General features: G+C 32.0%; 1 protein-coding gene across 3 annotated transcripts; it reads right to left on the bottom strand.

The window, feature by feature from the left end:
- Window positions 1-2,841: 2,841 nt before the first annotated feature.
- Window positions 2,842-22,643, bottom strand: Pwn (calcium-binding EGF-like domain-containing protein pawn). Of its 3 annotated transcripts, none has more exons than XM_083096737.1 (17): window positions 22,247-22,643; window positions 21,307-21,940; window positions 10,262-10,577; window positions 9,615-9,953; window positions 9,076-9,323; window positions 7,685-8,524; window positions 7,377-7,553; window positions 6,980-7,178; window positions 6,493-6,734; window positions 6,287-6,414; window positions 5,774-6,044; window positions 5,259-5,475; window positions 5,066-5,191; window positions 4,896-4,978; window positions 4,690-4,814; window positions 4,072-4,314; window positions 2,842-3,547 (listed from the first exon to the last, which is right to left on the bottom strand). In XM_083096737.1, exons 2-17 carry the CDS (start codon window positions 21,365-21,367, stop codon window positions 3,440-3,442), a joined length of 3,723 nt encoding a protein of 1,240 aa, XP_082952863.1. In that variant the 5' UTR covers window positions 21,368-21,940; window positions 22,247-22,643; the 3' UTR covers window positions 2,842-3,439. The 3 variants fall into 3 exon arrangements, with proteins under 3 accessions (XP_082952863.1, XP_082952864.1, XP_082952862.1); XM_083096738.1 differs by having other exon boundaries at window positions 21,307-21,838; XM_083096736.1 differs by having other exon boundaries at window positions 21,307-22,643.
- Between the last annotated feature and the right edge of the window lie 969 nt (window positions 22,644-23,612).

Below are 23,612 nucleotides of genomic sequence, written 5' to 3'. Positions count from 1 at the left end.
AAGAAAAGATATAAAAAATACGAATTTTTATCAATTATGTAGCGTTTTAGATCATAAAGATATTTGCACTACTTTATTTTTGGCAGATATTAAGAACAAAGTTATAAGACGCAAAAATAATAAAAGAAATAAATTTCAAGTGCATATATATGTATATTACCTGGAAAAATATAAAATAAATATAAAATAAATTATAATAAATAAATATAATAAATAATAAAATAAATAAATATAAAATAAATTATAAAATGGAAATTATTGAAAATTTGATTGTGCTTTTGAAATACAACAGAACATACAAGGAATTATTAAAAAATTATATTATAAATATTAGATATTATTATTAATGCACACTCGCTGAAGAGAAAAGCATGAAATATATTAAAATATTCATTGCTAGTTAGATTTACGTCATTATCGCATGAACTGTTGTATCTGCTGTCCGATAAACGGCATGACACAGACATGGACTGTGTAGAGAAATTCGATATTTCCAGTCCAGACATGGTGTTTATTTTCGCTAAACTTGTAATTTATCCCGGGGGCGTATTGTCCTGCTCGAAATGTCAAGCATACCCGTCACACAATTGGAAAAATATGGTGGCTAACATGCACGTCACGAATGTCACATTCAAATTGTGATAAATTGACATCATTGTTATCAAGTAGATATAAATAAATTAATTACGCGAAAAAATGTAAAAAAATCGATGCATAGAAATCAATGAACAAAGAAAATTCAATTATCACATAGCCCGTACACACATTTGACAATAATTAAATCTTTTCTAAAAACGAGATATATAAAAGAATTGACATTATTGTTATCAAGTAGATATAAATAAATTAGTTACGCGAGAAAATGTGAAAAAATCGATGCGCAGAAATCAATGAATAAAGAAAATTCAATTATCACATAGCACGTACACACATTTGGCAATAATTAAATCCTTTCTAAAAACGAGATATATATAAAAGAATTTAATAATATTATCGTAAAAAAAGAGCAGAATGATTTTAGAATATTCGCTAATAATAAAGAGATGGCACAATATTGTCGAATTTTAAAACTCGCGAAAGATAGAAAAAATGCGTTCCGATTTTCTCTTTTTACAAATGCATGAGCAATTTTCATCAACATGTACAATGGGCAACCGAATATGAATGCACTCGGAATGAACAAACGAATGCACTTCACTCGCAGTGCGCACATATACTCGTTATAGAAATTTTTCCGAATTTTTCGGAAGAGCAATCTTTTTTTACACGATCAAATATTTGTCGATTGCGCTGAAGCATTTTTTTCTCTAATCAATCTGGAAAGAAACGCTTAATTTTGATTACGCATGAGATATGACATTTCAATTTCGTATAATTATTTTTTTTCTATTATCTTTAGCTTATATTTAAGATTGTCATTAAAATAAATGTTAATGAAATATGAACAATTATATTCTTTTAGAGTAACTTTTGATGAGAGTTTGTTGAATGCAACAATATAATTAATAGTTTATAATTAATTTTTTTAAATTATATTGTCATTCTTATAACTATTTAATATAATATTTGCTTTTTATTCTGTGAATTCTATAAAATGTGGAAGATAATTTTCTAAGCCTGAAAAAATATTAAGGAATAAATGCGGACAGGGAAAGTGAAATGCATTGTAATGCGAGATGGTGATTCATGCACGATTTCCGCAATGTCTACTTTAGAGACTAGAAGAATTGCGCCATTTAGCATTCAAAAGCAAGCGGAACGAAATATCAAAAAACCGTATATAAGAATCTTACAATTAGTGCGAATATACAAAAACCACTTTTATGTCATTCATTACAAAATTTCAATCAGATATAAATTTATTAATATCGTTACCAGGCAATTTAAAAAAAAATAGTTTAATAAATTATTTCTTCAATTTATGTAAAATTGTAAACAGAAAATTTTAACAGTCAAATTTTGTTTTTTAAACTGTTGTACTATCTGACTTAAAATGGCAGGTAAAACGTTTAAAACATTGAGCAATCTACTATAGTTCCCTTGACGGAAATCGATTGAGGTTGTTCACCTCTCCTAGTTATACTAGCGTGCACGTATCTAGTGTTCGTTGGAAATACATCCGACTAAATATTTTATTCTTATATCGCCATTGTCAACTACACAAATGTGTCATGCGAATCGATTGACACTAGACGCATGTGCAAAATTTGTTCGTTGAGAGAGAAATATATCAAATTAAAATAATTTAAATTTTAAACATAGTTTAAATATAATAATTTAGATTTAAATATATAACACTTCGCTAAAAAGTAAATAACATTGTATAAATTAATGTCATATTATTTGTTTTTTGCTTACGCGTAATCTAATATTACATATTTCGGTATTTTATTTCGTGAAACGTAAAATCACTGTTAATTAATATTTAATTAATATACATTTAATTAATGGTTAAAATGTTAATAAGTTGGGGAATTAAAATAAAAATTAGATTAAATTTTAATTTTGCTGTATTCAATCTAAAAAAATATATAATTATAATATATATTACATATTACAGAGAAAAAAACTTTCTTTTAATGTATTAAAATGTATTTACTTCATAATGCCTAATAAAATGATTATTTATATTATTCTTATAACTGATTATATTTTATATAGAGAGGTTTCAATAAATTAATCATAATTGTATTAATTGATATATAATTAAGTATCTTTCTTAAAAATAATCCTTAAATATCTTAAAATTACTTAATATAGTATAAAAATTAGATCTTTATATTAAATTAAAATATTTTATAATAAATTTAATTTATTTTAATTCTTAAAACATAATAAAATTTTTTATTTCAACAATCGTTATTTATCAAAATAAACGCAATCGACATATAAACAATATAATAATATTTATATTTATAAATTATTCTTATATTCTGAGTATTGAGCTATTAATAATAATTAATAATAATTAAAAATAGTCAATTATATATATATATATGCAAACGACGCATGTTTCCCTTAATAAAACTACTCGATAATAATTTCTTGAATTTTACAAAATACCGTACAATAAGAGAATGCATAATAAATATTCGTATTATACTGAAAATTAATCGATTTATCGTAAATACGATTGCGACTAAAAAAAACACGCGTGATTCCATAACAAGATTTAATCTGTTTGATATACGCAGGATGCGCTTAGGTTTACTTCCTCTACACTTGTAAATCTTTCGTGCAAATTCCAAACATTTGCTCTGACGATTCTGGAACGAATCGCAATTCCTATCGTAGGATCTCTTCTCGCACACCGGCAATGCTACGAATTCTAATGCACTATTTATTGAGCACTTTAGACGATAAATATTGCAATGGGTTTATCTAACGTTGTTCCTTGACATACACGTGCGCGAATGTGTAACTTCTCGCAATGTGAATTTTACGTCCTGTAATACGGTCTATAAGTTGACATCGGGATATTATTCTTCGACAGATGATGAACATCACCCTGATCGTACTCCACATCGTTATAAATTCCGCTTTGATTCTGAAATATAAATTAACTTATATTTATAACTAATAGTTAATTAGCTTCTACAATTATAATAATCAAAATTACAGAATGAATTAATATTGAGATGAAAATGTTCAATTATATTGAAAGCAAAAGATAAGAATAAAACGTTTCAGTGCAAAAAGATTACGATTTAAAAGGAATTGATGAAAATTCATTTTGCGGAACTATTAGTTCCTAATCTCGGGAATTGGCTTTATAATTATTGAATTTTTTCTCTCTACTTTCTTATCTTTATTCTTATCTTATTACATTCTACTTAATATAAGCGGATCAAAAATAAATTCTTCAAAACTCAGAATTTATACATGTACATATATTTCTTTATATTCTATTTAGTTACATATGTACCGCTCGAATATTAAATTTTTAAAAAAATTCTTGATCTCCCCAAAATCAGACATTTTATTTTACAAAGATGAATTCTTTTTTTCGATCCATTTTAATTCGTTTATTTTTTATCGCGATATACGCTTCGCGATTTAATGAATATTTACCGCTAATGAGGATCTCGACTTCGGCCTCGGCACGTGGAAACCGCTACTCTGAGGAATTAGATCGGCTCTGTCCTTATCCTGCGGCTCGGAATCCGAACTATCTGGATCTGGTTGAGGTCTCAGTCTTTGCCGCGGCGGGGCTTGAAGTCGTGGTAATGGAACTGGTGGCAGTGTTCCGTGAATGTTCATAGGTGGATAACCGAACATTGCCGAACTCGGTCGTGTCGGGCCCATGGGTTCGGTCTTGTAATAATAAGATTTGCAAACATTATACTTTGTGATTATCGATCAAAGTTAAGACGATTTGACGAAAAATTTTATTATGTTTTGAATTTAAGGAATTTATAAAAAACTGCAAAAATTAATTTAATGTCATGATATTCATATAATGTGCATACATTATTCTTACACGAAGAAATTTGCCTACTATCGGTTTATATTTAAAAAGTACATTGAAATTGATTCCAGATGATTAGTTCTTCCTTCCTTTTAATTTTTCTGTTTTATATATATATATATATTATTTATAATAGAAATATTTTTTTCTTTAACGATAAAATATTTTTAGTGTATTTTAATAATTATTTTAATTATTAAATATAATTTATTGATACACACCGCATAAAGATTCGCTGTTGCCATGTGATCCCCAAAATGAGCCCACATGTAAGGCGGTAAATTCGTCGGCGGGCCTTGTTTTACGGATGCTAAAGTGCCTACGGAACCGACCCTCGCTAAAGTTCCTGTAGATTATATGTATCTTTAGATCTATGCTATTAACGAAAAAAGATCAAGATTTATATTTAATTATTCATTATTTTTACCAGGAAGAGTACCGGGTATTCCACCTTGAATATAACCGTATACCGGGGAACCTGCAGACTTTTGTTCGCGAGACCATTTCCGACTGTAAAATATTCGCATTTTTTGTATATTAATACAGATATATGTAATATTATAAAATATTATTTTTCTTAATTGAGAAAAATTCTACCTCCACATAACGAGGCAGACTAGCGTCAGCACGATTATTATTAATGCAGCCACAGATGCGCCTATAGCAACGCCCAAGACTTCACCATCAACCTCGCATTGCGCGCCATAATAATTGCCGGTGCATCTAGAGATTGCAAAAATTTTCAGTATACTTAACAAAAGCAAAATGTTACATTCTGTTATTTACTTACGCGCATTGCATTTGATCCCCTTGATAAGAACAAGTGCCACGATTATTGCAGTGAGTCGACGGACATGTTAGGCAAATTCTACCGGATCTTTCGGGATTGTCTCTATGGGGATCTTTTAATCCCGGATTGCAAGAGCATGTGAAACCGCCGAATGTATTAGTGCAACTAGCGGAGGGGTGACAATCGTTCAATTCCGATGAAACGCATTCATCCAAATCTGTAAATTCAGACGTTTTATGTTACAGATTTTTATTTTTAATTATTTTGTAAATTATATATTTATTCACACATTGTGATATTATAAGCAAAGTTTTCTTTTCAATTACTTTATGTAATTTATTTTTTTTGTGTATTTTATTTTAGGTACATAATATTCCACTTTTAAAATAAATTGTATGCACTTAAAGTACATGCAATTTATTTGAAAAGTAGAATATTGCTTTAATTAGATTTTATTTCATAATTAAAATATTACCAATTATTACTGCTAATTATGTTTAACAATCTATAATTACCTTGCAAGTTTGATATGGATCCAGGTGGGCTGTCCACATATAAGGCACTGTTTCCAATGTTGTTATTCCTCCTATGAATAACGCCTAGCAGATGTCTTTGCAGCTCACCAGCTAAACTTGGCCTAATTGTTCTCGTTTCGTAAATGAGCTTTAGAGTTGCATTCATAAAAACTCCGCCTTGTCCTTGGCTCACGTCTCCTTGATAAACATTATTTATCAGTGATCCCATGTATTCATCCGAAAACGGTGTCATAGACATGGCAGATTCAATCTATACAACAAATTTTATAAAGATTAAATAATACAATTAAAACTTGCAATTTTATAAAGATTAAATAATACAATTAAAACTTGCTTACGTAACAAATAGAAAAAATTATTAAATGTGTCATTAAATTATTAAATAAAATAAGAAGAAAATCCATAATATATTAGAAAACGTGTATGAAAAATTTAACTAGCTAGAATACAATTTATTCAGAAAAAAAAATTTGAATAATTAGATAAACTTACGGCTCTATTGGCCTCGTAAGCAAGAGTCTGGTAAGATTCTGAATCCTTATCAGCTAATCCTCGATCCCACACAATTTTCTTGTCATAGAATTTATCCACTCTAATTGACACAACAATGCTAACAATTCCTGAAAAGAAATAAATATTGGAGTTAAGTCGTGTCAATCATAATATGTTGATCTCGTGATCTTCGGTCATTTACTAACTTTTGCACGGTAGCGAATGCTGCAATCTCGCGTATCCTGGCTTACAATGACAAGCTGATACTCCTTGAACAGTCGCACAAGCCTCGTGTTGATTCGCGTCGCACGTGCTCGTGTCGCCCACGATACAAGTGTCTATTCTGACAGGTGGCTGCGTCGGTCTTCGATATAACGGTGGTTGCCTTCGATTCGGTCCATTCGGGCGTAAAGATGCCACAGGAACGTCTGGTTGCGGAATGGCGAGACTGGCGAAGGTTTTGACATTAAGGATATAATTTTTTTCTCTTTTTTCTTAATATTTGTCTTCTTATATTTAAATTTTTTTATTACATAGAAAACTAAATTGTTAGCAAATCGGTTTCGTATACGTTGAAAAAATTAAATTGCCAAAAAAAGAAACTGACGTATATTTTTTAGCTAAATAAAAATGATAACATTTTTTATTTATAAAAGAACTCTTCATTTTTACTGCTATTGAAATCGGACTTACCCGGTACCGATGATGGGCGGTGGTTGGGTTCTAGTCGGTTGCGGTTGCACATGGGTAGCTGCGGGTGTCCGCTCCGAATTATCGAACAAATTTAGATACGTTCTTTTACCATCGATGCTTACGAAACCTTGTCCGCCCACAGCAGAAGTTAATATGACATCAGCATTACCCGAATTCAGAGATACCCTGACGCTCTCTCCTGAAAAATAATCAAACATGAGAATCTAATTGGTAAAGAAAAATTATTTCTCAAAATATTTGTGTTAGTAAAAAAAAATTATATAAAAAAATGTATATTTGAAATTATATATTGCACGCAAATCTCTATATATTGCAAGCGCGATTTAAAATACACATGTAACTAAAAAGAAATAACGTGAGCAATTGAGAAAATTACCGGAGCTTCCTCCGGGACCCTGAATTGCCGAGACAGTTACATCAAACACGTCACCGGGAGATGGATGTCTCGATGGCGAGATGTAAGGCCTCTGACTTGGCAATCCTTGTGCGCCAGTATAATCCAGAGTGTCGTCCAAAACGATTCCAGGTCGTGGACGATAACGTTCTGTAGATCCTGTAATTAGTTAATTATAATAATTATCCTATCTTTAATTAATTATAATAATTATTATTAGTAATTATAATTATTTTACAGATTATTATTTCGGATTTTCTGTCAATAAGCGCATATATTTTTTTACATGCCTGTATTTTTCGTAAAGATCGAGGTCGTAGGGCGAACGACACTTTTCTCCATCGTGGATGAGCTCTTTGAATAACTCGTAGGAAGACCGTCAGTCGGCGTCGAGACGCTAGACATCGGTTCTGTGTATTCGATATCTAATACGCTGCTAGGTTCCAGATTCACGCTGGATTTAATATCGGTATTTGATTCCGAATCATCGGAAGTCGGCCGAAGAATAATTTTTGTCGGTATAGATTCGATCACTTGAACCGACGAACTGGTCTCTATGTTTAAAGTACTGGTCGAGAAAGTCTTCGTAGTAGTTTTCTCGATCGGTTTTTCCACCTTGGAAGTTGCAAACGATGCTTTCTCGTCGTTCTTCGAGAGTTTCGTAACTTTAACTTGATTGTTTAAAGACGTTATCGTCTTCGAAGGTTCCGGATGTTGTGTCGTCGGAGTGACGTAATCCGTAGCGACGCCAAGGATCAATGTTTCCTCGCCATTAATTTTGTTTTCCTTTAAGGATGTATGATACTTGTGGTTTATATGATGCTTCTTTATAGACTCTTCGGTTTCAGATTTTTTCGTGTCTTGAATAACTGAGTCATTGTTCGTTGCCATAAGTTCAACTTGATCTTTATCAACGCCAAAATTATTCGTATGATTCTTAGTGTCTTCGATACGTGTTTCTTGATGACTGGCGTCTTTCTTAATTGTGGAGCTTTCTTGGGATATTTCGGATTCCGGTTTCAAATTATGCTGCGAATTCTCCGTCGTCGAAAGGTTCTTATCGCGATGAAAACTGGAATCTAGCGGCGGTGACGAGGGTTTGTAGGATGATATCGGTCGTCTGTTGCCATCTTGAAAAAACAAATAATTTTATTACGATGAAATTATATTATAAAATTTTCTATGAGCTTTCTCTCTCTCTCTACATATACAGGGTGTTTCTTAATAAATGCGAAAAATTTCAGGAGATGATTCTTTGTCGAAAATTAAGAGAGGTTTTTCATATAAACATATACTTCTACCTGTGGAATTACACTCCTCCAAAAATGGGGATAAAAATTAGGTCTTTATTTTTTTCTCAAATTTGGAACGAGTTAAAGAAATGAAATTAGGTGGATATTTTCTACTAATAAAAAGGTTATTTATTAATATTTTTTCCAGCTTCCCGTATTGTTATAAGGGAATGAAACTAGCAACCCCTAATTTTTTATTAGAACTTTTTAATATTTATATGAAAAACCCCCCTTAATTTTCAACAAAGAATCATCTCCTAAAATTTTTCGCACTTATTAAGAAACACCCTAAATATATATAAATATTCATGTTCCGTTACGTTAAAGCATCCATGCAAAATAAATGATTAATTATATGTGCAATTATTTATGGAATATATATGACGTACTATGAGAAGAATCCCAAGTCCAAGGTACGACTTGTTCTGGTAATGGCACTCCGTTAATGAAGGGCCTAACGGGTCTCTCTGGTGGTAACTGATTTAACAATGGTTTGTCGGGCGCAGGGGGCTTTTCGAATGGATAAGGATGGGATGACGACGGAGGTGGGGGTGGCGGTGGATTCATACCAGGAGTGTCAAAATCCGGCGGTAATGGCGGCACATCCGAAATTCTAGGCGGTCCTCTATTGTTGATCCTATAAGTGCAACATAATTGTTAATTATGCTATTCATACTTAAGTATAATTGCCATCTTATGCATCTTTCTTTCAGAAAATGATAGAATAATGAAATGAAAAATAAAAAATAAATTAAATAAAAAATAATAAAATAAAATAAAAAAATAATATACACAATTATGTAACATTAATTTTATAGAAAATTTAATGTTGAAAAGAAATCAATCTTTATACATTGCAATGATATTATTTGTCGATTAATGCTCTTCATAGTATCACGTGTGTTAGTATAACATTTTTTTCAATTACCTCGTGGCTTGTATCGGCCTTAATGGCCTCACGGTGTTGGCGGCTACGTTTACATTGCCATTGAGTAGCTTGACGATGCCGGTGATTATGTCCTGTATATCGGGATTCGCTTGTCTTTGACCTGGCGCGGCAGTTTGCAAGATCGGCGGTGGCGCATGATTGCTATAGATCCTCGGGATCTCTTGACGGCCTCGCCGCTGAAGATCCGTAACTGGTTGCGAATGCGGTGCTCGTTGCCTCGGCGCGCCATCCAGCTGATGGGGCTCCGACAGGAGATCTACTCTCAGCGGAGCCCCTTGTCCTTCCCCCGACATCGATTCGATGGTAGTGGGTGCTATCCTAATGATGATAATAAATTATTCCGCAAAATGTATTTCTAATCATAATTAAAATTAATATTAAATTAATATTTTAACTATTAATATTTTAACTTATTTATGTGAATATTTTATTATTATATATATGATAATTTATCATGTAGTAAATTATATTATATTTAATCTTTTGAATGTAATCAAGAAATAAATAATAAAAATAAATGAATGAATAAATGAATAAATAAAAATTAAAATGACTCCACTTTAGTTTAGAGTCGGCTTCGTGCAATTCGCCCTTTTATCTGTATTCATAAAAACAGAATGGCTTACTTGTAATATTCTCCGGCTTTCACTTCAATGTTATTACCATCGATATGGGCTACATGTTTCGACGACGTTAATTCGTCGATGAACTCGTTGCGATTCGCATCTTTGAATATCAATCTGGATTGTTCCCCGTCGTAATCGTGAACGCTCTTCGAGCTTTCCAGCTGAAATGCTGGGACGGTCCTCTGAAACGTCAAGGACTCGTCCGATTGACCATCACTGGATGTTTTTTCAGGACCAGTGTAAGCGCTGGCACTCAACACGATATTTTCTCGAGAGGTACGAGAGGATGTTTTATCGTTTTGTATAGCCAATACTCCTGCAAATAGATAAAAATCGATATCAATATTTACGAAAATTCAGAAGATGAAAATAGTGGAATGTTTCTCGTAAAATATATTGTAATTCGTTGCAAAAACAATATCACATAATTAATATAGTGTGTAATGATGCAAATTCAAGTTGGAATTTTTTACTCCCAAGATTTTATCAGTTTCAAGAAGCCAACTTTATGCTCGACTATTGCAAACCTCGCACGTGAGGGCGATAAACCCAAATAAGCTATATACCAGTGCTTAACGCGAATATTAAAACGGTAAACCACTGAAGTGAAGACTATTAGAACTACGGTCATATAAGGAATATTCTCCATGCTCGACGAACTCGCGGTATAATGCCTGCATAAAAGGTAAATGAACCCTTTTCGTGATATTTGCATAAACATCGCAGAATTTTATTTGCAGAAGACTGATTGGGGTAACGTGCGAGAATTAAAAGGGCCGTGCAAAACGCAACAGCAGCAACATAAAGGGTCGCTCGGAAATTGTTGCAGCCAGCAAAAAGGAAAAAAGCGTGTTAATTGCCACTTCCTTATTTCGATGCGCAAAAATGTATAATTATATCGTCGTTAGGGCGTAATTAGCCCTGCTGCGCTCGCGTGAGAAAGATCTCGTGCGCTTGGTCGAGACGCAGATGAAATAATTTCGCGCCCAAACGGTACTTTGAAAAGGTACTTTACGGTATCGCCAATTCGCGGCCCTACTAAGGGAAACGTGCGCGCGTGCAAGCTTCTTTATTCAGGAAGAAACTGTTAAATTCGCACGATGCTGAAGATACGCGAAATAGCCCCTTGTGTCGAGATAATGAAAAATATCGTTGTAATCATTGCCTGTTTAGCCTGTCGTGTAGTAAATAATCATCTCATTTCCGCGTCAAATTAAATTAGGATTGCATCTATAAAGATTTTTTCTCTACGCAAAGATTACTCTCTTATTCTTATAAAATTTATGTAAAATCATACATGATATAAAGTAATTAAATAAAATGATGCGTGAAGTTGGAGAGAGTTGTATCAAATACAGGATAGAAAATTTAATGATATGCTGCTAGTGAGAAACTTGAAGACAAACGAGAACCCGCAACGTGACCCTGTCCTCGACTCTAGTCAGGTGATCTCGGCAGTGTTCTTCTCGCGAAAGGGCGGATCAGTCGGCACTGCGATTCGCCAAGGTGAAAGAAGACTTGAACCACAGTCGATCCATCGAGACAACGAACGGTACTCGAACGGTTGACATTCTCGAGGCCGGTATCGAGCGGTTTGACCAATCATGGACGTGACGGGTATGAAATTACGATTGCGCTCGGTTCACCTCTTCAGGCTCTCTTGTCGGCCTCTCTTTCCGCTTCGGCGACACCTCACGCCTTTCGATCGAAGGTAAAAAGGTTCATTGACATCAAAACTCAAACAGAAATACGCACTAACTATAATTATTCATGATTTTTTTTTGCTGCTAAGATGACAGAAAACAAATTAGTTTCATTCATAAATGAAGCAGATACTTGTGATTGTCAAGCGCTTTTAATAATTATTAAAATATTGGTTAATATTGTTTTTATAATCATGTAAACAATTTACACTTTTTTTATTTTACTTTTATGATGTCAATTTAATGCGAGAAAATGAGGAGTATATAAAGATAATTTATGGCCGATTGGATATTTAAAATAAATTCGATATTTACAATAAATTTGAAATAATGCAATAAATTTACAGTAAATTTGAAATATGCAATCTATATAAAATATTGCATCGTACGGGCTTCAATTTGATCATATTATAATAAATGCAGCAGAAAATTTATGTAACAGTTAAAGAAGATGGTCTGAATATTCGCATCACCGGTGCAAAATTTCTGAAAATATGTATGTTAAATATTCGAAAAAGAATAAAAGGATGAAAAACTATCATATATAACTAATAAGTAATTTTATTTTGAAAGCACAAAGTGTGTGCTTTTAAAAATTAAACTCTTATCTTATGTTCAAGAACAAATAGAATGATCTAATATAATTAAAATTGCATATGTATAATTAAATTAAAAATTGTATATGTATAATTAAATATTGTATAAATAAATATAATATGTATAAATAAATATGTATAAATAAAGATAATTAAAATGTAAAATAAATATGTATAAATAAATATAATTAAAAATTGCATATGTATAATTTATTACACATGTGTAAATAAATCAAAATCCAAAAAAGGAAAATTTAGAAATTTCCGAAGGTATGCAATCAAAGGGATGAATAAACGACGTCCATATAAATACATGAAAAACTTGTTACATAAAAGGATAATGTATCTGTGATGAATTGTTCACGTGAGATCCTTCTCATATGATTGATGATAACACATTTCGCATAACACGCTGTTATCTATTCACATGTAGGATTATAGTGCAAATGAAACATCTGTCTATCTCGCAATTTTCTTGACTTTACTTCCTTAATATCATAATTAAAGAGTCATAAGCAGCGAAGAAGGTGAAAATGGAACATTCAACCTTTTTCATTCTTTAATTATTCTCATTTTCTTATAGGAAAATTGCACAGGATTTCCGTTGCGTACAACGAAGCTTTTTTATGCATATTATGCGAAAAAAAAATATTCCTAACAAAACAAAAATTAATCAAAATACAATATAATTATAAGCGAGAAGCTCCAAAAGAACCGTAACCGAAAAGTACCGTAAATTAAACGGTTCCGGTTTTCTTGTTTGGCCACGGAATCGAAACCGAAACCAGAACAGGCTATTAACAAGCTGTTTTATTGGACTTTAACCGTGAGCGAACTGACATTCGTTTCAATCCGAAAGTCTACGCGAAAGTTATAAGTGCAATTTATTTATTGGGATATGTAATTTTTTAAATTTTTGCAGACACCTTCTCTAGAAATACTAGTCGACACTCGGTTCTGGAATTAACAAATTTTCTCTCTGAAAAGATACTGATCGGATTGAATTTTTCAAAGACCGCGTCGGACAATGGCAGGGATGCAACGAGGCGCGAAGCAATTTAAGTGAAACTAACAGAAGACAACGCGTCGCAGCTCTTAGATCACAACGTCTCGATAATAGTCGACCTGAATATCGTCTATAAATGCGAAATATCGGCCAAGACGATCAATTGCATCTATCTCGCGGAACATCATCGTGTCCGCGTGAATATCGCCGCATCCGGTAGGATGTTCGCCGATCGTGAAGATGACTCCAGTCCTTGTGTAGAAAGTTTGCAAACATGAAAGAACTATTTTTTCATGAGGTTTTCCCTCTTGCAGCATTGCAGCTTTCACCGTCGACGACAATAGCACGGTACGGATCGACAATATCAAATCAAGATCAGCTATTTGTATGTTATCATATTTCTCTAGCGTATCCTTCACCATTCAATTATTTTAATAAGAGAAATGATAATTATAAGATATAGTTGAAGCTAGACAAAGAAGGCGCTACTAAGAAGATTCATGTCATTCATGATGAGATTATAGCCACTGCGACTACAATCGTTAACTTACAACGAAAGCAAGAGTTGTTGAATACTAATAGGACAATTAGTAGACATTCAAATTACTCAGAAAATACTGAGAAATCGCAGACAATTTTATGCATTATTATATTCCATTAAATCATTATTTTAATTGGACAAATTATAAATCGTGTTGTATGCGGTTGAAAAAAACGCATTAGGAAAATTGTATATATTTCATATCATTATTATGATCCCGCGAAGAAAATCATTACGTCACAAAAGTGGAAATTAATAAAGCGAAGAAGTAATCAGTGATCATTATCCGGACGATGCTAGAAAATAATAGAAAACGAAGTTTCATCCCGAGATCTTGCGTGGAACAAAAACTTCAATGTTCTTCTACGGTCGCACGTGATCTAGATTATCAGTTGGGCGGACGCGTGGAGCCTCTCACTGATTTCGCATCGCTGCCGCGTCACCATTAATTATTCATTAGCGAAGGTGCCGATCGTTCAGGTAAAAAGCACATTTGTGCCTTCGCGAATCACTTTGCCGCTATTAGAGTCCCTCGTTGAATCTCGCTTCCGCGCGCATTATCTATCTCTAATTGCTCATTAAGCGACGTGGCGCGACAGGCCGTGATTTTGAACGCGATGCCCCTTTACAAGTATACGATTAGAATTGCAGTTCGCAGCGTAATTTCTCGATGTAGGTTTTTCCGCTGTGATACGCCGTTTCAATGCGTACAATGCTCTGCTATCGTCATTAAATCGCAACCACGGAGGCTAATATAAAAGAATGATGAAACGAATGGCAGCACCGTGATATATGATGCATCTTGATTGAGATGCGCTAAATTAACTCTTATTAGAGCAGCCTGTCTTCCGAACATAAATGGGCGTCTCGTTACATTAAAGAAAAAATTGCATAAAATTATCATGCATAATAATTTTATTTTCGCATTGTTTAAGACTCGGCCAAATTTTCACTTAATAATAATTTTAATTATATTATAATAATAATTTATATAATATAATAATTTTAATTATAATAATAATTAATATAATAATTTTAATGTAATAAATTAATTATATTATAATAATTAAAATATAATAATTTTAATTACATTATTACGAATGGCTGCCGAATTTCTGGATAAAGATTAATAATGCATCGTTCATGACATAAGAGATAAGTCGACGTTTCCTTTTCCGATTTACATTAATCTACATTAATTTGATATAAACAATTTACACGATTATTTCTGTACATTATTACAATTTTAAACATCTTTTTTTGAGAGGAAAATAATGCAACGATTAAATTCTTTACCGCTTCTTCTGTTTGTAGCTAACCACGTGTCGACAGGAATTCACGAACAAAGTTAAGTCTGTTTTCTGCACAATGATAAAAGTTATCAGACTTTACGGGATGCTCTCGCGAGATAGCGACAGCTATATACAATTTACCTACATTCTCACGGTGTCCTCTCAATGGCATCCAGCGTAATATATATATGCGTTACGAACTACATAGGTTGCGCGCCGTAACTCTAGATACGGCTAAAACCACAAGCGCCTAACTAATGCTCGCAATAGTAGGACATTCCGTGTGTAACAGGATAATACACCGTAATTGCGAGCGAACTGTATTGTACGGGAGCTGACAATTGATAATGCATGCGCGGGGGAGCGTAATTTTAATTTCTGATTAAAATACAATAGTATCTCGAACGCGTGCGCGTTTGCATATAAATTTCTTAACTGCTCTGCACAGTTATTTTCCCGAAAGTATGTTAAACCATAAAAATATCAGGCATAAACATTTACAAAATGAAAATATATTGTTTCGATTTATTAATTATTATTGATAACAATATTAAATGATAAAATAAACTTGTAGCTCTTTTTTATATTATTAGTAACATGAAGAAGATAAAGTGTCATTCCTTTTAATATAAGAGAAGAAAAATGGCATATTTTTAAATTATTTTTAATTATTTTAAATTAGATTTCTTTACTAAATTTCTCAATTATAATACTTTAATACTAATTTTGTCGTAAATATTTTTGTATGAAATATTAAAAAACATAGTATTAAAAATTAATTTAAAATATAAAAAACCTAGGATTATAAATAATGTAGAAATTATTTAGAAAGAAATATAATCAAGGTAGATGATCAAGGGAGCACTGATAAAGATGACTTTGGGTCGACGAAATGTTTATTAAAAATTGCAACCAATTTGGCGCGTATCAATAGAAGACTTATTTTTTGAATTTAAGCAAAAGTAAACGGAGTTTGCGGATATTATGACCTTTCTAATACAAGCGAGGTGGCCAGATAGTCCCGAGAATGTAGGTGAATCGCATAGCATCGGCTGTGCCGTCGTAACGAATGGAATGCAGTCTCGCCGAGTTCTCGCGAAAAGATCAGAATATTCTACATCTTGGAGCCATGATCTTGGCAGATAAAACGTCGCGGTCGTACTCGAAATAATTAGCCTACGCGAGAGTACCTACGCATTGCACCGTGCACTGATGTTTTGATGCCGGTACTTTTACTTTACTAATCAATTTCTTCTGGAACATTTCTTGATGAATCACTCGAATTGAAAATATTACGACTGCAAAAACTGGAATCTCTATCGAGAAGAGGACTATTTCTAATAAAAGACCACGTTTAATCTTGCATTTAATATGAGATACATGATGATTAAATTTTTATTTTACATTAAATTATGTTGCTCCCATTTATAATCAGATAGAAAGATTTCTACTTTTTAGCATATATTCTATTAGTTGTCATAAATTTTATTGGATGCAATAAAAGGGCGATGTTGTTTAAAAATATTTCGCAATTGCTGCAGGAGTTTCGTACATATATATTAAGTTTCTCACAATAATAGATTCTTAGTTGAAAATAAAATTCCATATAATATACTTGAGTGTCAGTAGTTTGTTAACAACAGTTACAAGAAGGCGGATGTTGCTAATAATGTAGAAGGCAAGATATAAGCAGAACCGTAAAGATAAGATTCTTACGGTCACTTGCAGAAATCGCAGATTACCAGAGTTAGCGCGACGAATGGCTGTTTGGCAAAAGACTGAATGTTAGAGAACAAGGTGGTCGTTTGCAGTGGCACATATTTCCACGAGACATGAGAACGTGAAGTTCTTGCAGCAAGGTGGAAACATGTTTCGAGCCGACCAGCTGGTATCGTATTCGCGAGAGAGGCCACTGTAAAAATATTACCGGTCTCTCAAGTCCCGGTATCGGCAATATTGATTGTAAATCGGCAATTACATATATCACAGGTGACCTCGAGAAGCCTGACCGATTAAGCTTGGGAGTCTGTCGCAGGAGACTCGTTCTATCTAATTCAGAGGCTTGATCCAATTCACACAGCCTCGGCAAATTTCCCACAAAATGCGCGCATCAAAATAATTGTGTTAAATCTCGCGAGTAATCGTTCTTATTGTTCCCTTCATATGAAGTTGACAAATTCGAGTGTTTCATTCTTTCTGCCTGTGTATTATTAGTTTTCAATTTTTTAATACATGCATCAAATAATCGCAAGCAATAAACTCGTATAAGTGATAATCTCACTTTTTATATATTTGTATCATATATATCTTGTTTTTCTTTTTATTTTTTTTATTAACTAATCGCTCGCAGACGAGAATCGTCTACAACCTTAAAAGAACAGGAAAGAAACCTGACAGAGGTTAACCATGAACATGTACATCGAGCTATGTGCTGTCTCTCGAGGCGGTAACGGCAGACTTAACGGTATCCCATTCCAGCCCAATATTTACATTCTTTTCGCCGGTAAGCGCGACACATTGTATCTACGTAATGCAATTCGGCAATGCAGTGCTTATAAAATTGATGTTACACGAATGGATTGATATCGCGAGTGAAAGTGACATCATTTCAAAAGAGCATGACTTGTTTTATGGCAGCTAGTAATCGCGACATAATAAGAGCGCACGCGATTTCATGAAGCCATTTTTTTAAAGAGCTATTAGTTTATAAATTTTAACTATGTGAAATACTGTATAATGGATACTAGTTTAAGTTAATAATATGAAATGATTCTCATTTTACGCAGGAATGTTTGAACATATGTGAATATAATCGACAAACGTTCAAATTGCATTTTGGAGCAACTTTTGGAAGTTTATTAATATTTTTCAAATTTCATATATTATGATTAATCAAATTATCCTTTCAATATTAAATTTAATTTATATTATATTAAATTTAATTTAATAAAATCGCCATTTCTATATCAGATTTGTAAGAAATTCATCCACATAAGGCAATTTTCCGAAACCAAAAGTCCAAAGAAGAATTTTGATTTAAAAAATTCAAATTTAATATTAAAATTGTTTTTTTTAATTCTTAATATTAATATTAAAAATTAAATTTTTATTTAAAAAATTCAAATTTAATATTAAAATTTAATACTAAAATTGTTTTTTTTTTTAATTTTTAATATTAATATTAAAAATTAAAAAAAACAATTTTAATATTAAATTTTAATATTAAATTTGAATTTTTTCATCAAAATTCTTCTTTGGACGTTTGTTTTCGAAAAATTGCTTTATGGTGGATGAATTTCTTATAAATCTGATGTAGAAATGACGATTTTCTGGAAAGGTAGGTCCAATCTCATTTCTGTTCTACAATATAGGCAGCAATTCCGTGACACTTTCACGGTTAATGCGGTTGGGCGAAAGTCAGGGAGTGATGAAACTCTATGCCGGATACGCATCGCGGTGTCGTTGCTCCTGCGCGCGGGTTAGCGATGACGTTAGTGGCTTCATGCAAATATCTCTTCTTGCGCAAACGGGAAGCCCGATAGAGCGACGGTAAAACTCATGAAAGCTGTACGAATGACGCGTCAGTCGATGACTCTTTCATGACACCAGGAAGAAATGTTGCTTACAGCATCGAGTTTTGTAAGTATAAATGTGCGCACACGAATATTCTCTCTATTAACTTTATATCTCTGTTACTATCTCAATAAATATCAATAACGATAATGATTTAACGATAATGTTTTAACATTTCTACAGAATTCTATATTATATTATATATAAATCGCGTTATAATAATTACATTAACGTGGAATAAATTATAATCAGTCATTAATATTTATACAAATATATAAAATCTGATAATAATAATTCAAAATATATTATAGATGCTAATAAATGAAAATATCTGAGGCTCAATAATGATCGTATAATTTTAATGGCTCACAAATCGTAACGGATCCCAAAATTAAACCCATGAAATTTTAACGAGAGCAATGACTAGATTTTTTCGTAGAAAAAAGAATATTTTTTTGTATAAACTTTTGCACTTTGTTAATTATATAATTTATTATAATATGAAGAATATACACGTATGTATATTTATGATGTAATAAGAAAAGACAATAATTGCATTTGTATCAATATATTTTAAAACTTAAAATAATCTAGATAATTGAACTCATTTCATGTAGACAGCCTTCATATTACAATTAACAGAATATTTGCTTTGTTTTGTTCGTTTTGAAAGCAAGTGATTAATATGTAAATAAGAAAAATATAGGTTACTTTCATTAAATTATTTGTTGAATCTTTTTATGCGGGTCTTAAAAATACTATTAACAAATCATGTGTGCACATGTCGTATGTCGTAACCATTGTCAGTTTTAATTTGAAACGTGAAAATCTTCTAGTGTTTAAACGTAAGTGCGTGCCATCGCAGCTTTCTCCTAACAATAGCTGGATGCATTAGTGTTTCAATAATATACTCGTAAAACAAATTATTTATATATATATATATATATATATATATATATATATATTATTTTGTAATAGTATACATACTTATCCTTTCAGATAGCACATATTTCTGATATATCAGAATCAGATATATTTTTATTTACGCTTCAAATAAATTTTTTATGAAATTTTTTTGAAAAAATAAACATTAAGATTAATTAATAATTATAAATATTGTAATAAAATACCAATAATATTGTAATTAAAAATTCAATCCTTATTATTTTGATTAGTTTTCTAACAAATTTATTTAACAAAAGAAGTAATTAAATGTTTCTCAGTTACTTAATATAACATAACATGATGTAATTTGATGAATTGTTCACGAAAAAAATATAATAAAAATTTCAATATAATTTTTGTCATGGAATACATTAACATAGAAGAGAAATAACGACATTTTTATGCATTGAATAATATTTAAATTATATATTTAAATTGAATAATATTTAAATTATATATTTAAATTATATTATTATATTTATATTATTATTATTATTATATTATTACATTTTATATTTTATTGTATTATTATATTTTATAACGATTATTGTAATTATTTTATAAACATTTTGATGCACAAACAAATGCATAATTTATAATTTTTATAGTAATAAAAATACTTTATATTCCAACTTTATTATAATAAATGTTGTAAAAAAGAATGTATTTTTCATTTATACTGTAAAATATTTTTTCTGAATCGATATAAGATTTTTATGAATTCTCTGAAATTTTCGGAGATTAAGATACCGGTTTCGAGCATGCCGCCATCGCTGATTTAAAAACATATCAGACAATTTCAAAGTACTTGCATTCTTCCGCAAATTACGTTTATTATCTCGTGATTAAATTGCGACGCCGACATACGGGGATCTTAAACTTGGCATTAATATCACCGCGACGATATCACACTGCCATCGTTGATATCTCCATTGAATCTCTTATCTGTATGTTTATATATTTTTCATAAATTGTATCCATACAATATTACGCAGAATAAACAAATTTTTGCAATATATTAATAATTAAACAAATATGATTAATTTTATTCAAATATCTTTACAATTTTACTTTATTATTTTTGAATATTTATAATTGCAGCAATCTGTTTAATAGCTATGATTAAAAAATATATTTTATTAAATGTAACTTTATTATCTCATACATTTCCATTAATAAAATTATAATTTAAAAAAATTTTAAAACTTTGTATTAAGTTAAAAAATGAGATATATTTAATTTTACATAAATTATATTCTTTTTTAACATAAATTTTAATCTATTTTAGATATCCATTACTAAGCACGTGACATAAATACTTTACATCTAATCATTTTTCCTCTCTCTGTCCTATGATGGCTCACTACCCTATCCCTTTCTCGGACTTACCGGATAGTGCAAGGATCGTCAAGGTCACGAGGACCCTGGACATCGAGCCTGCCATGATCATCGACTGCTCTCGCAATCCCCTCAAGTAAGATCAAGGATACGAATGTCAAGGCGCGATATCGCGTGAAGCTTTCCTTCAGGATTCCATGCACTCGGATCGGTCGTCGTTGATTTGAAGCGAGCCGTAGTGCCTACCAATGTCCGCCATTTTGGATTATCAGTCTACAGTGAGCTGCTGGACATCAGAAGAGCTGGACTTCACGGGTATGCGCCATTCTTTCTTCTTTCCCTTCTTTTCTTTCTTTCTGTCTCTTTCTTGCTTTCTCCTCTCTCTCTCTCTCTCCCTCTATCTTATCCTTCCACTTGTCCTTTTTTCTCTCTTACTCAGTCTCGCGCTTTCGCACACGGTTGACCTACTTGGCGGCGGATCACACCGGTGTACACGTCAGGTTTTCGGCCAATACGTCGCACCGGATTTTAACTGAATACCTAAAGACCCTCAGTCAGCTTGTTTCACGTGTCACTCTATTTTCTTGTCGCACAAAACTTTCATTTTATTTTTTATTTTAAATTGTTTTAAATGATTCTGTATTCTTATTTTATTGTTTATTTTTTATTCCTAGATAATTTTTGCCTGATTAAAAAAAAATTATCTTTTAAAAAGGATAAAAATTTTCTTAACGTTAATATTGACGATTAAAGATATAGATTGTATTTTTCAAAATAATTCAACAATATTAGCATCCTATAATCTTTAAGAAACGTTGATTCATTAATTGTCCACTTCCATGATGGAGCGGTATTAAAATTTAAATTTGATTTTTCAGATAAAAATGCAAATATCGAAAAGCATAAAGCTTTGTAATAATAATAAGTATAAATTAATCATCACAGTTTTGATAATTTATTCCATGTAAAATAACACGAATTAGTTAATTACTGTTTAAGCAATAAATGTTTAATTCCGCATCTCACATCTTAATGAAACTTTTTCACACTCGATTCACACTGCGAAAATGCACATTGTAGAACAAAATTCACGAGGAATCTGAATCAGTGAACTTTCTCTCGAGAAAAATAAATTCAATGATCTCAGAAAAAGTCAATCGCGGTTTCTTCTGCCAAAATCCAGCGACCGCAGAAGAGAACAACACCGAGGATTGTTTGCTTTCTTCAGTAATCAACGCCGCCTTGTTTCGAAGACTATCAGAGGAGTCCCAGTGCACGAAAACGAGGGACTTGAAGCGTGCACCATCCGAGGTTCACTTCACGGTCGTTCACACGGCACTGGCTGAGGCTGAGGACGGTCATACACACACGGTCTCTCCCACTTTAGCTATGCCATAGCTACACCATGGTGCACTGTACACTGATGCCGAGCATGTACGTCACGTCTTGGTGGTTGACTTCCACCATGCTCGGCTGTCTCTCTTCACCATTCCTGCTTTACAGAACAATCTTTCCCCACTCCTAGGAATTCTTCTCTCTTTCTCCTGGCACATTCTGTGGCGAAACGTGTCTATACCTGCGACTGAATATTATACAGGTTTCGTCTACCTAGTCCGTCTCTCATTAGGTTTCTAAATCGAAGCAGGTAAACTTTCGGTGACGACAGAGAGAAACGAAGAATCAAGCCGGAACTGAACTTTCAACTCTCGAAAGTATTCTTGATATTTTAAAATGCAAACTTATTAATTTATCAAAAGATAAATTATACAGGAGACAATAATTAATGATATCGAGCATCTATTATTCTCGCAATTTTAATAAAAGTGGAATAAGAATAATAGTCAAATAGAATTATATAATATTACCAATCATTTTTGTCGTGTACTGTTTTATCTGTCAACACTGAATCATTCTTCTTGCAGTACAGATATTTAATTACTGTCATTAAAAATTGCTAAGTATCAGCTTTGAATATAACTACTGCTACATTGTTCCATGTACATGCTACATTGCACGCTTTAAAGTTGGTCATTTCATTGAGGTCTGTAATTGTCAAGAAAATAGAGTAGACATGATGTCGCATGTGACATTTGATAATTTACTCTGATATACAGGGAGTTAATTATACTATCAGCAATAATTATCGTGCAATTTTACTGTTTCTCTGTTAATACTGTTTCTCGTGACATCTAATAATTTTCCATGTGTTATTTATTCTTCTTTTATTTCTAAGAAATATTTCGAAGTATTGAAAAAAGTTACGCAATTTTCGTAAGATTAGCTTCACGATATATTGCGATTTAAATATATGCTTTTAGAGATTAGTAAAATTCTACTTTACATTTAACTGGATAATT

The sequence above is a fragment of the Camponotus vicinus genome, unplaced genomic scaffold (genome assembly GCF_025532165.1).
Source record: "Camponotus vicinus isolate PSW18456_S1 unplaced genomic scaffold, iyCamVici1.0 SCAF_4, whole genome shotgun sequence".
Lineage (NCBI taxonomy): Eukaryota > Metazoa > Arthropoda > Insecta > Hymenoptera > Formicidae > Camponotus > Camponotus vicinus.
Note: the sequence above shows the minus strand (reverse complement) of the source record. Positions and strands in the feature narration are given on the sequence as shown.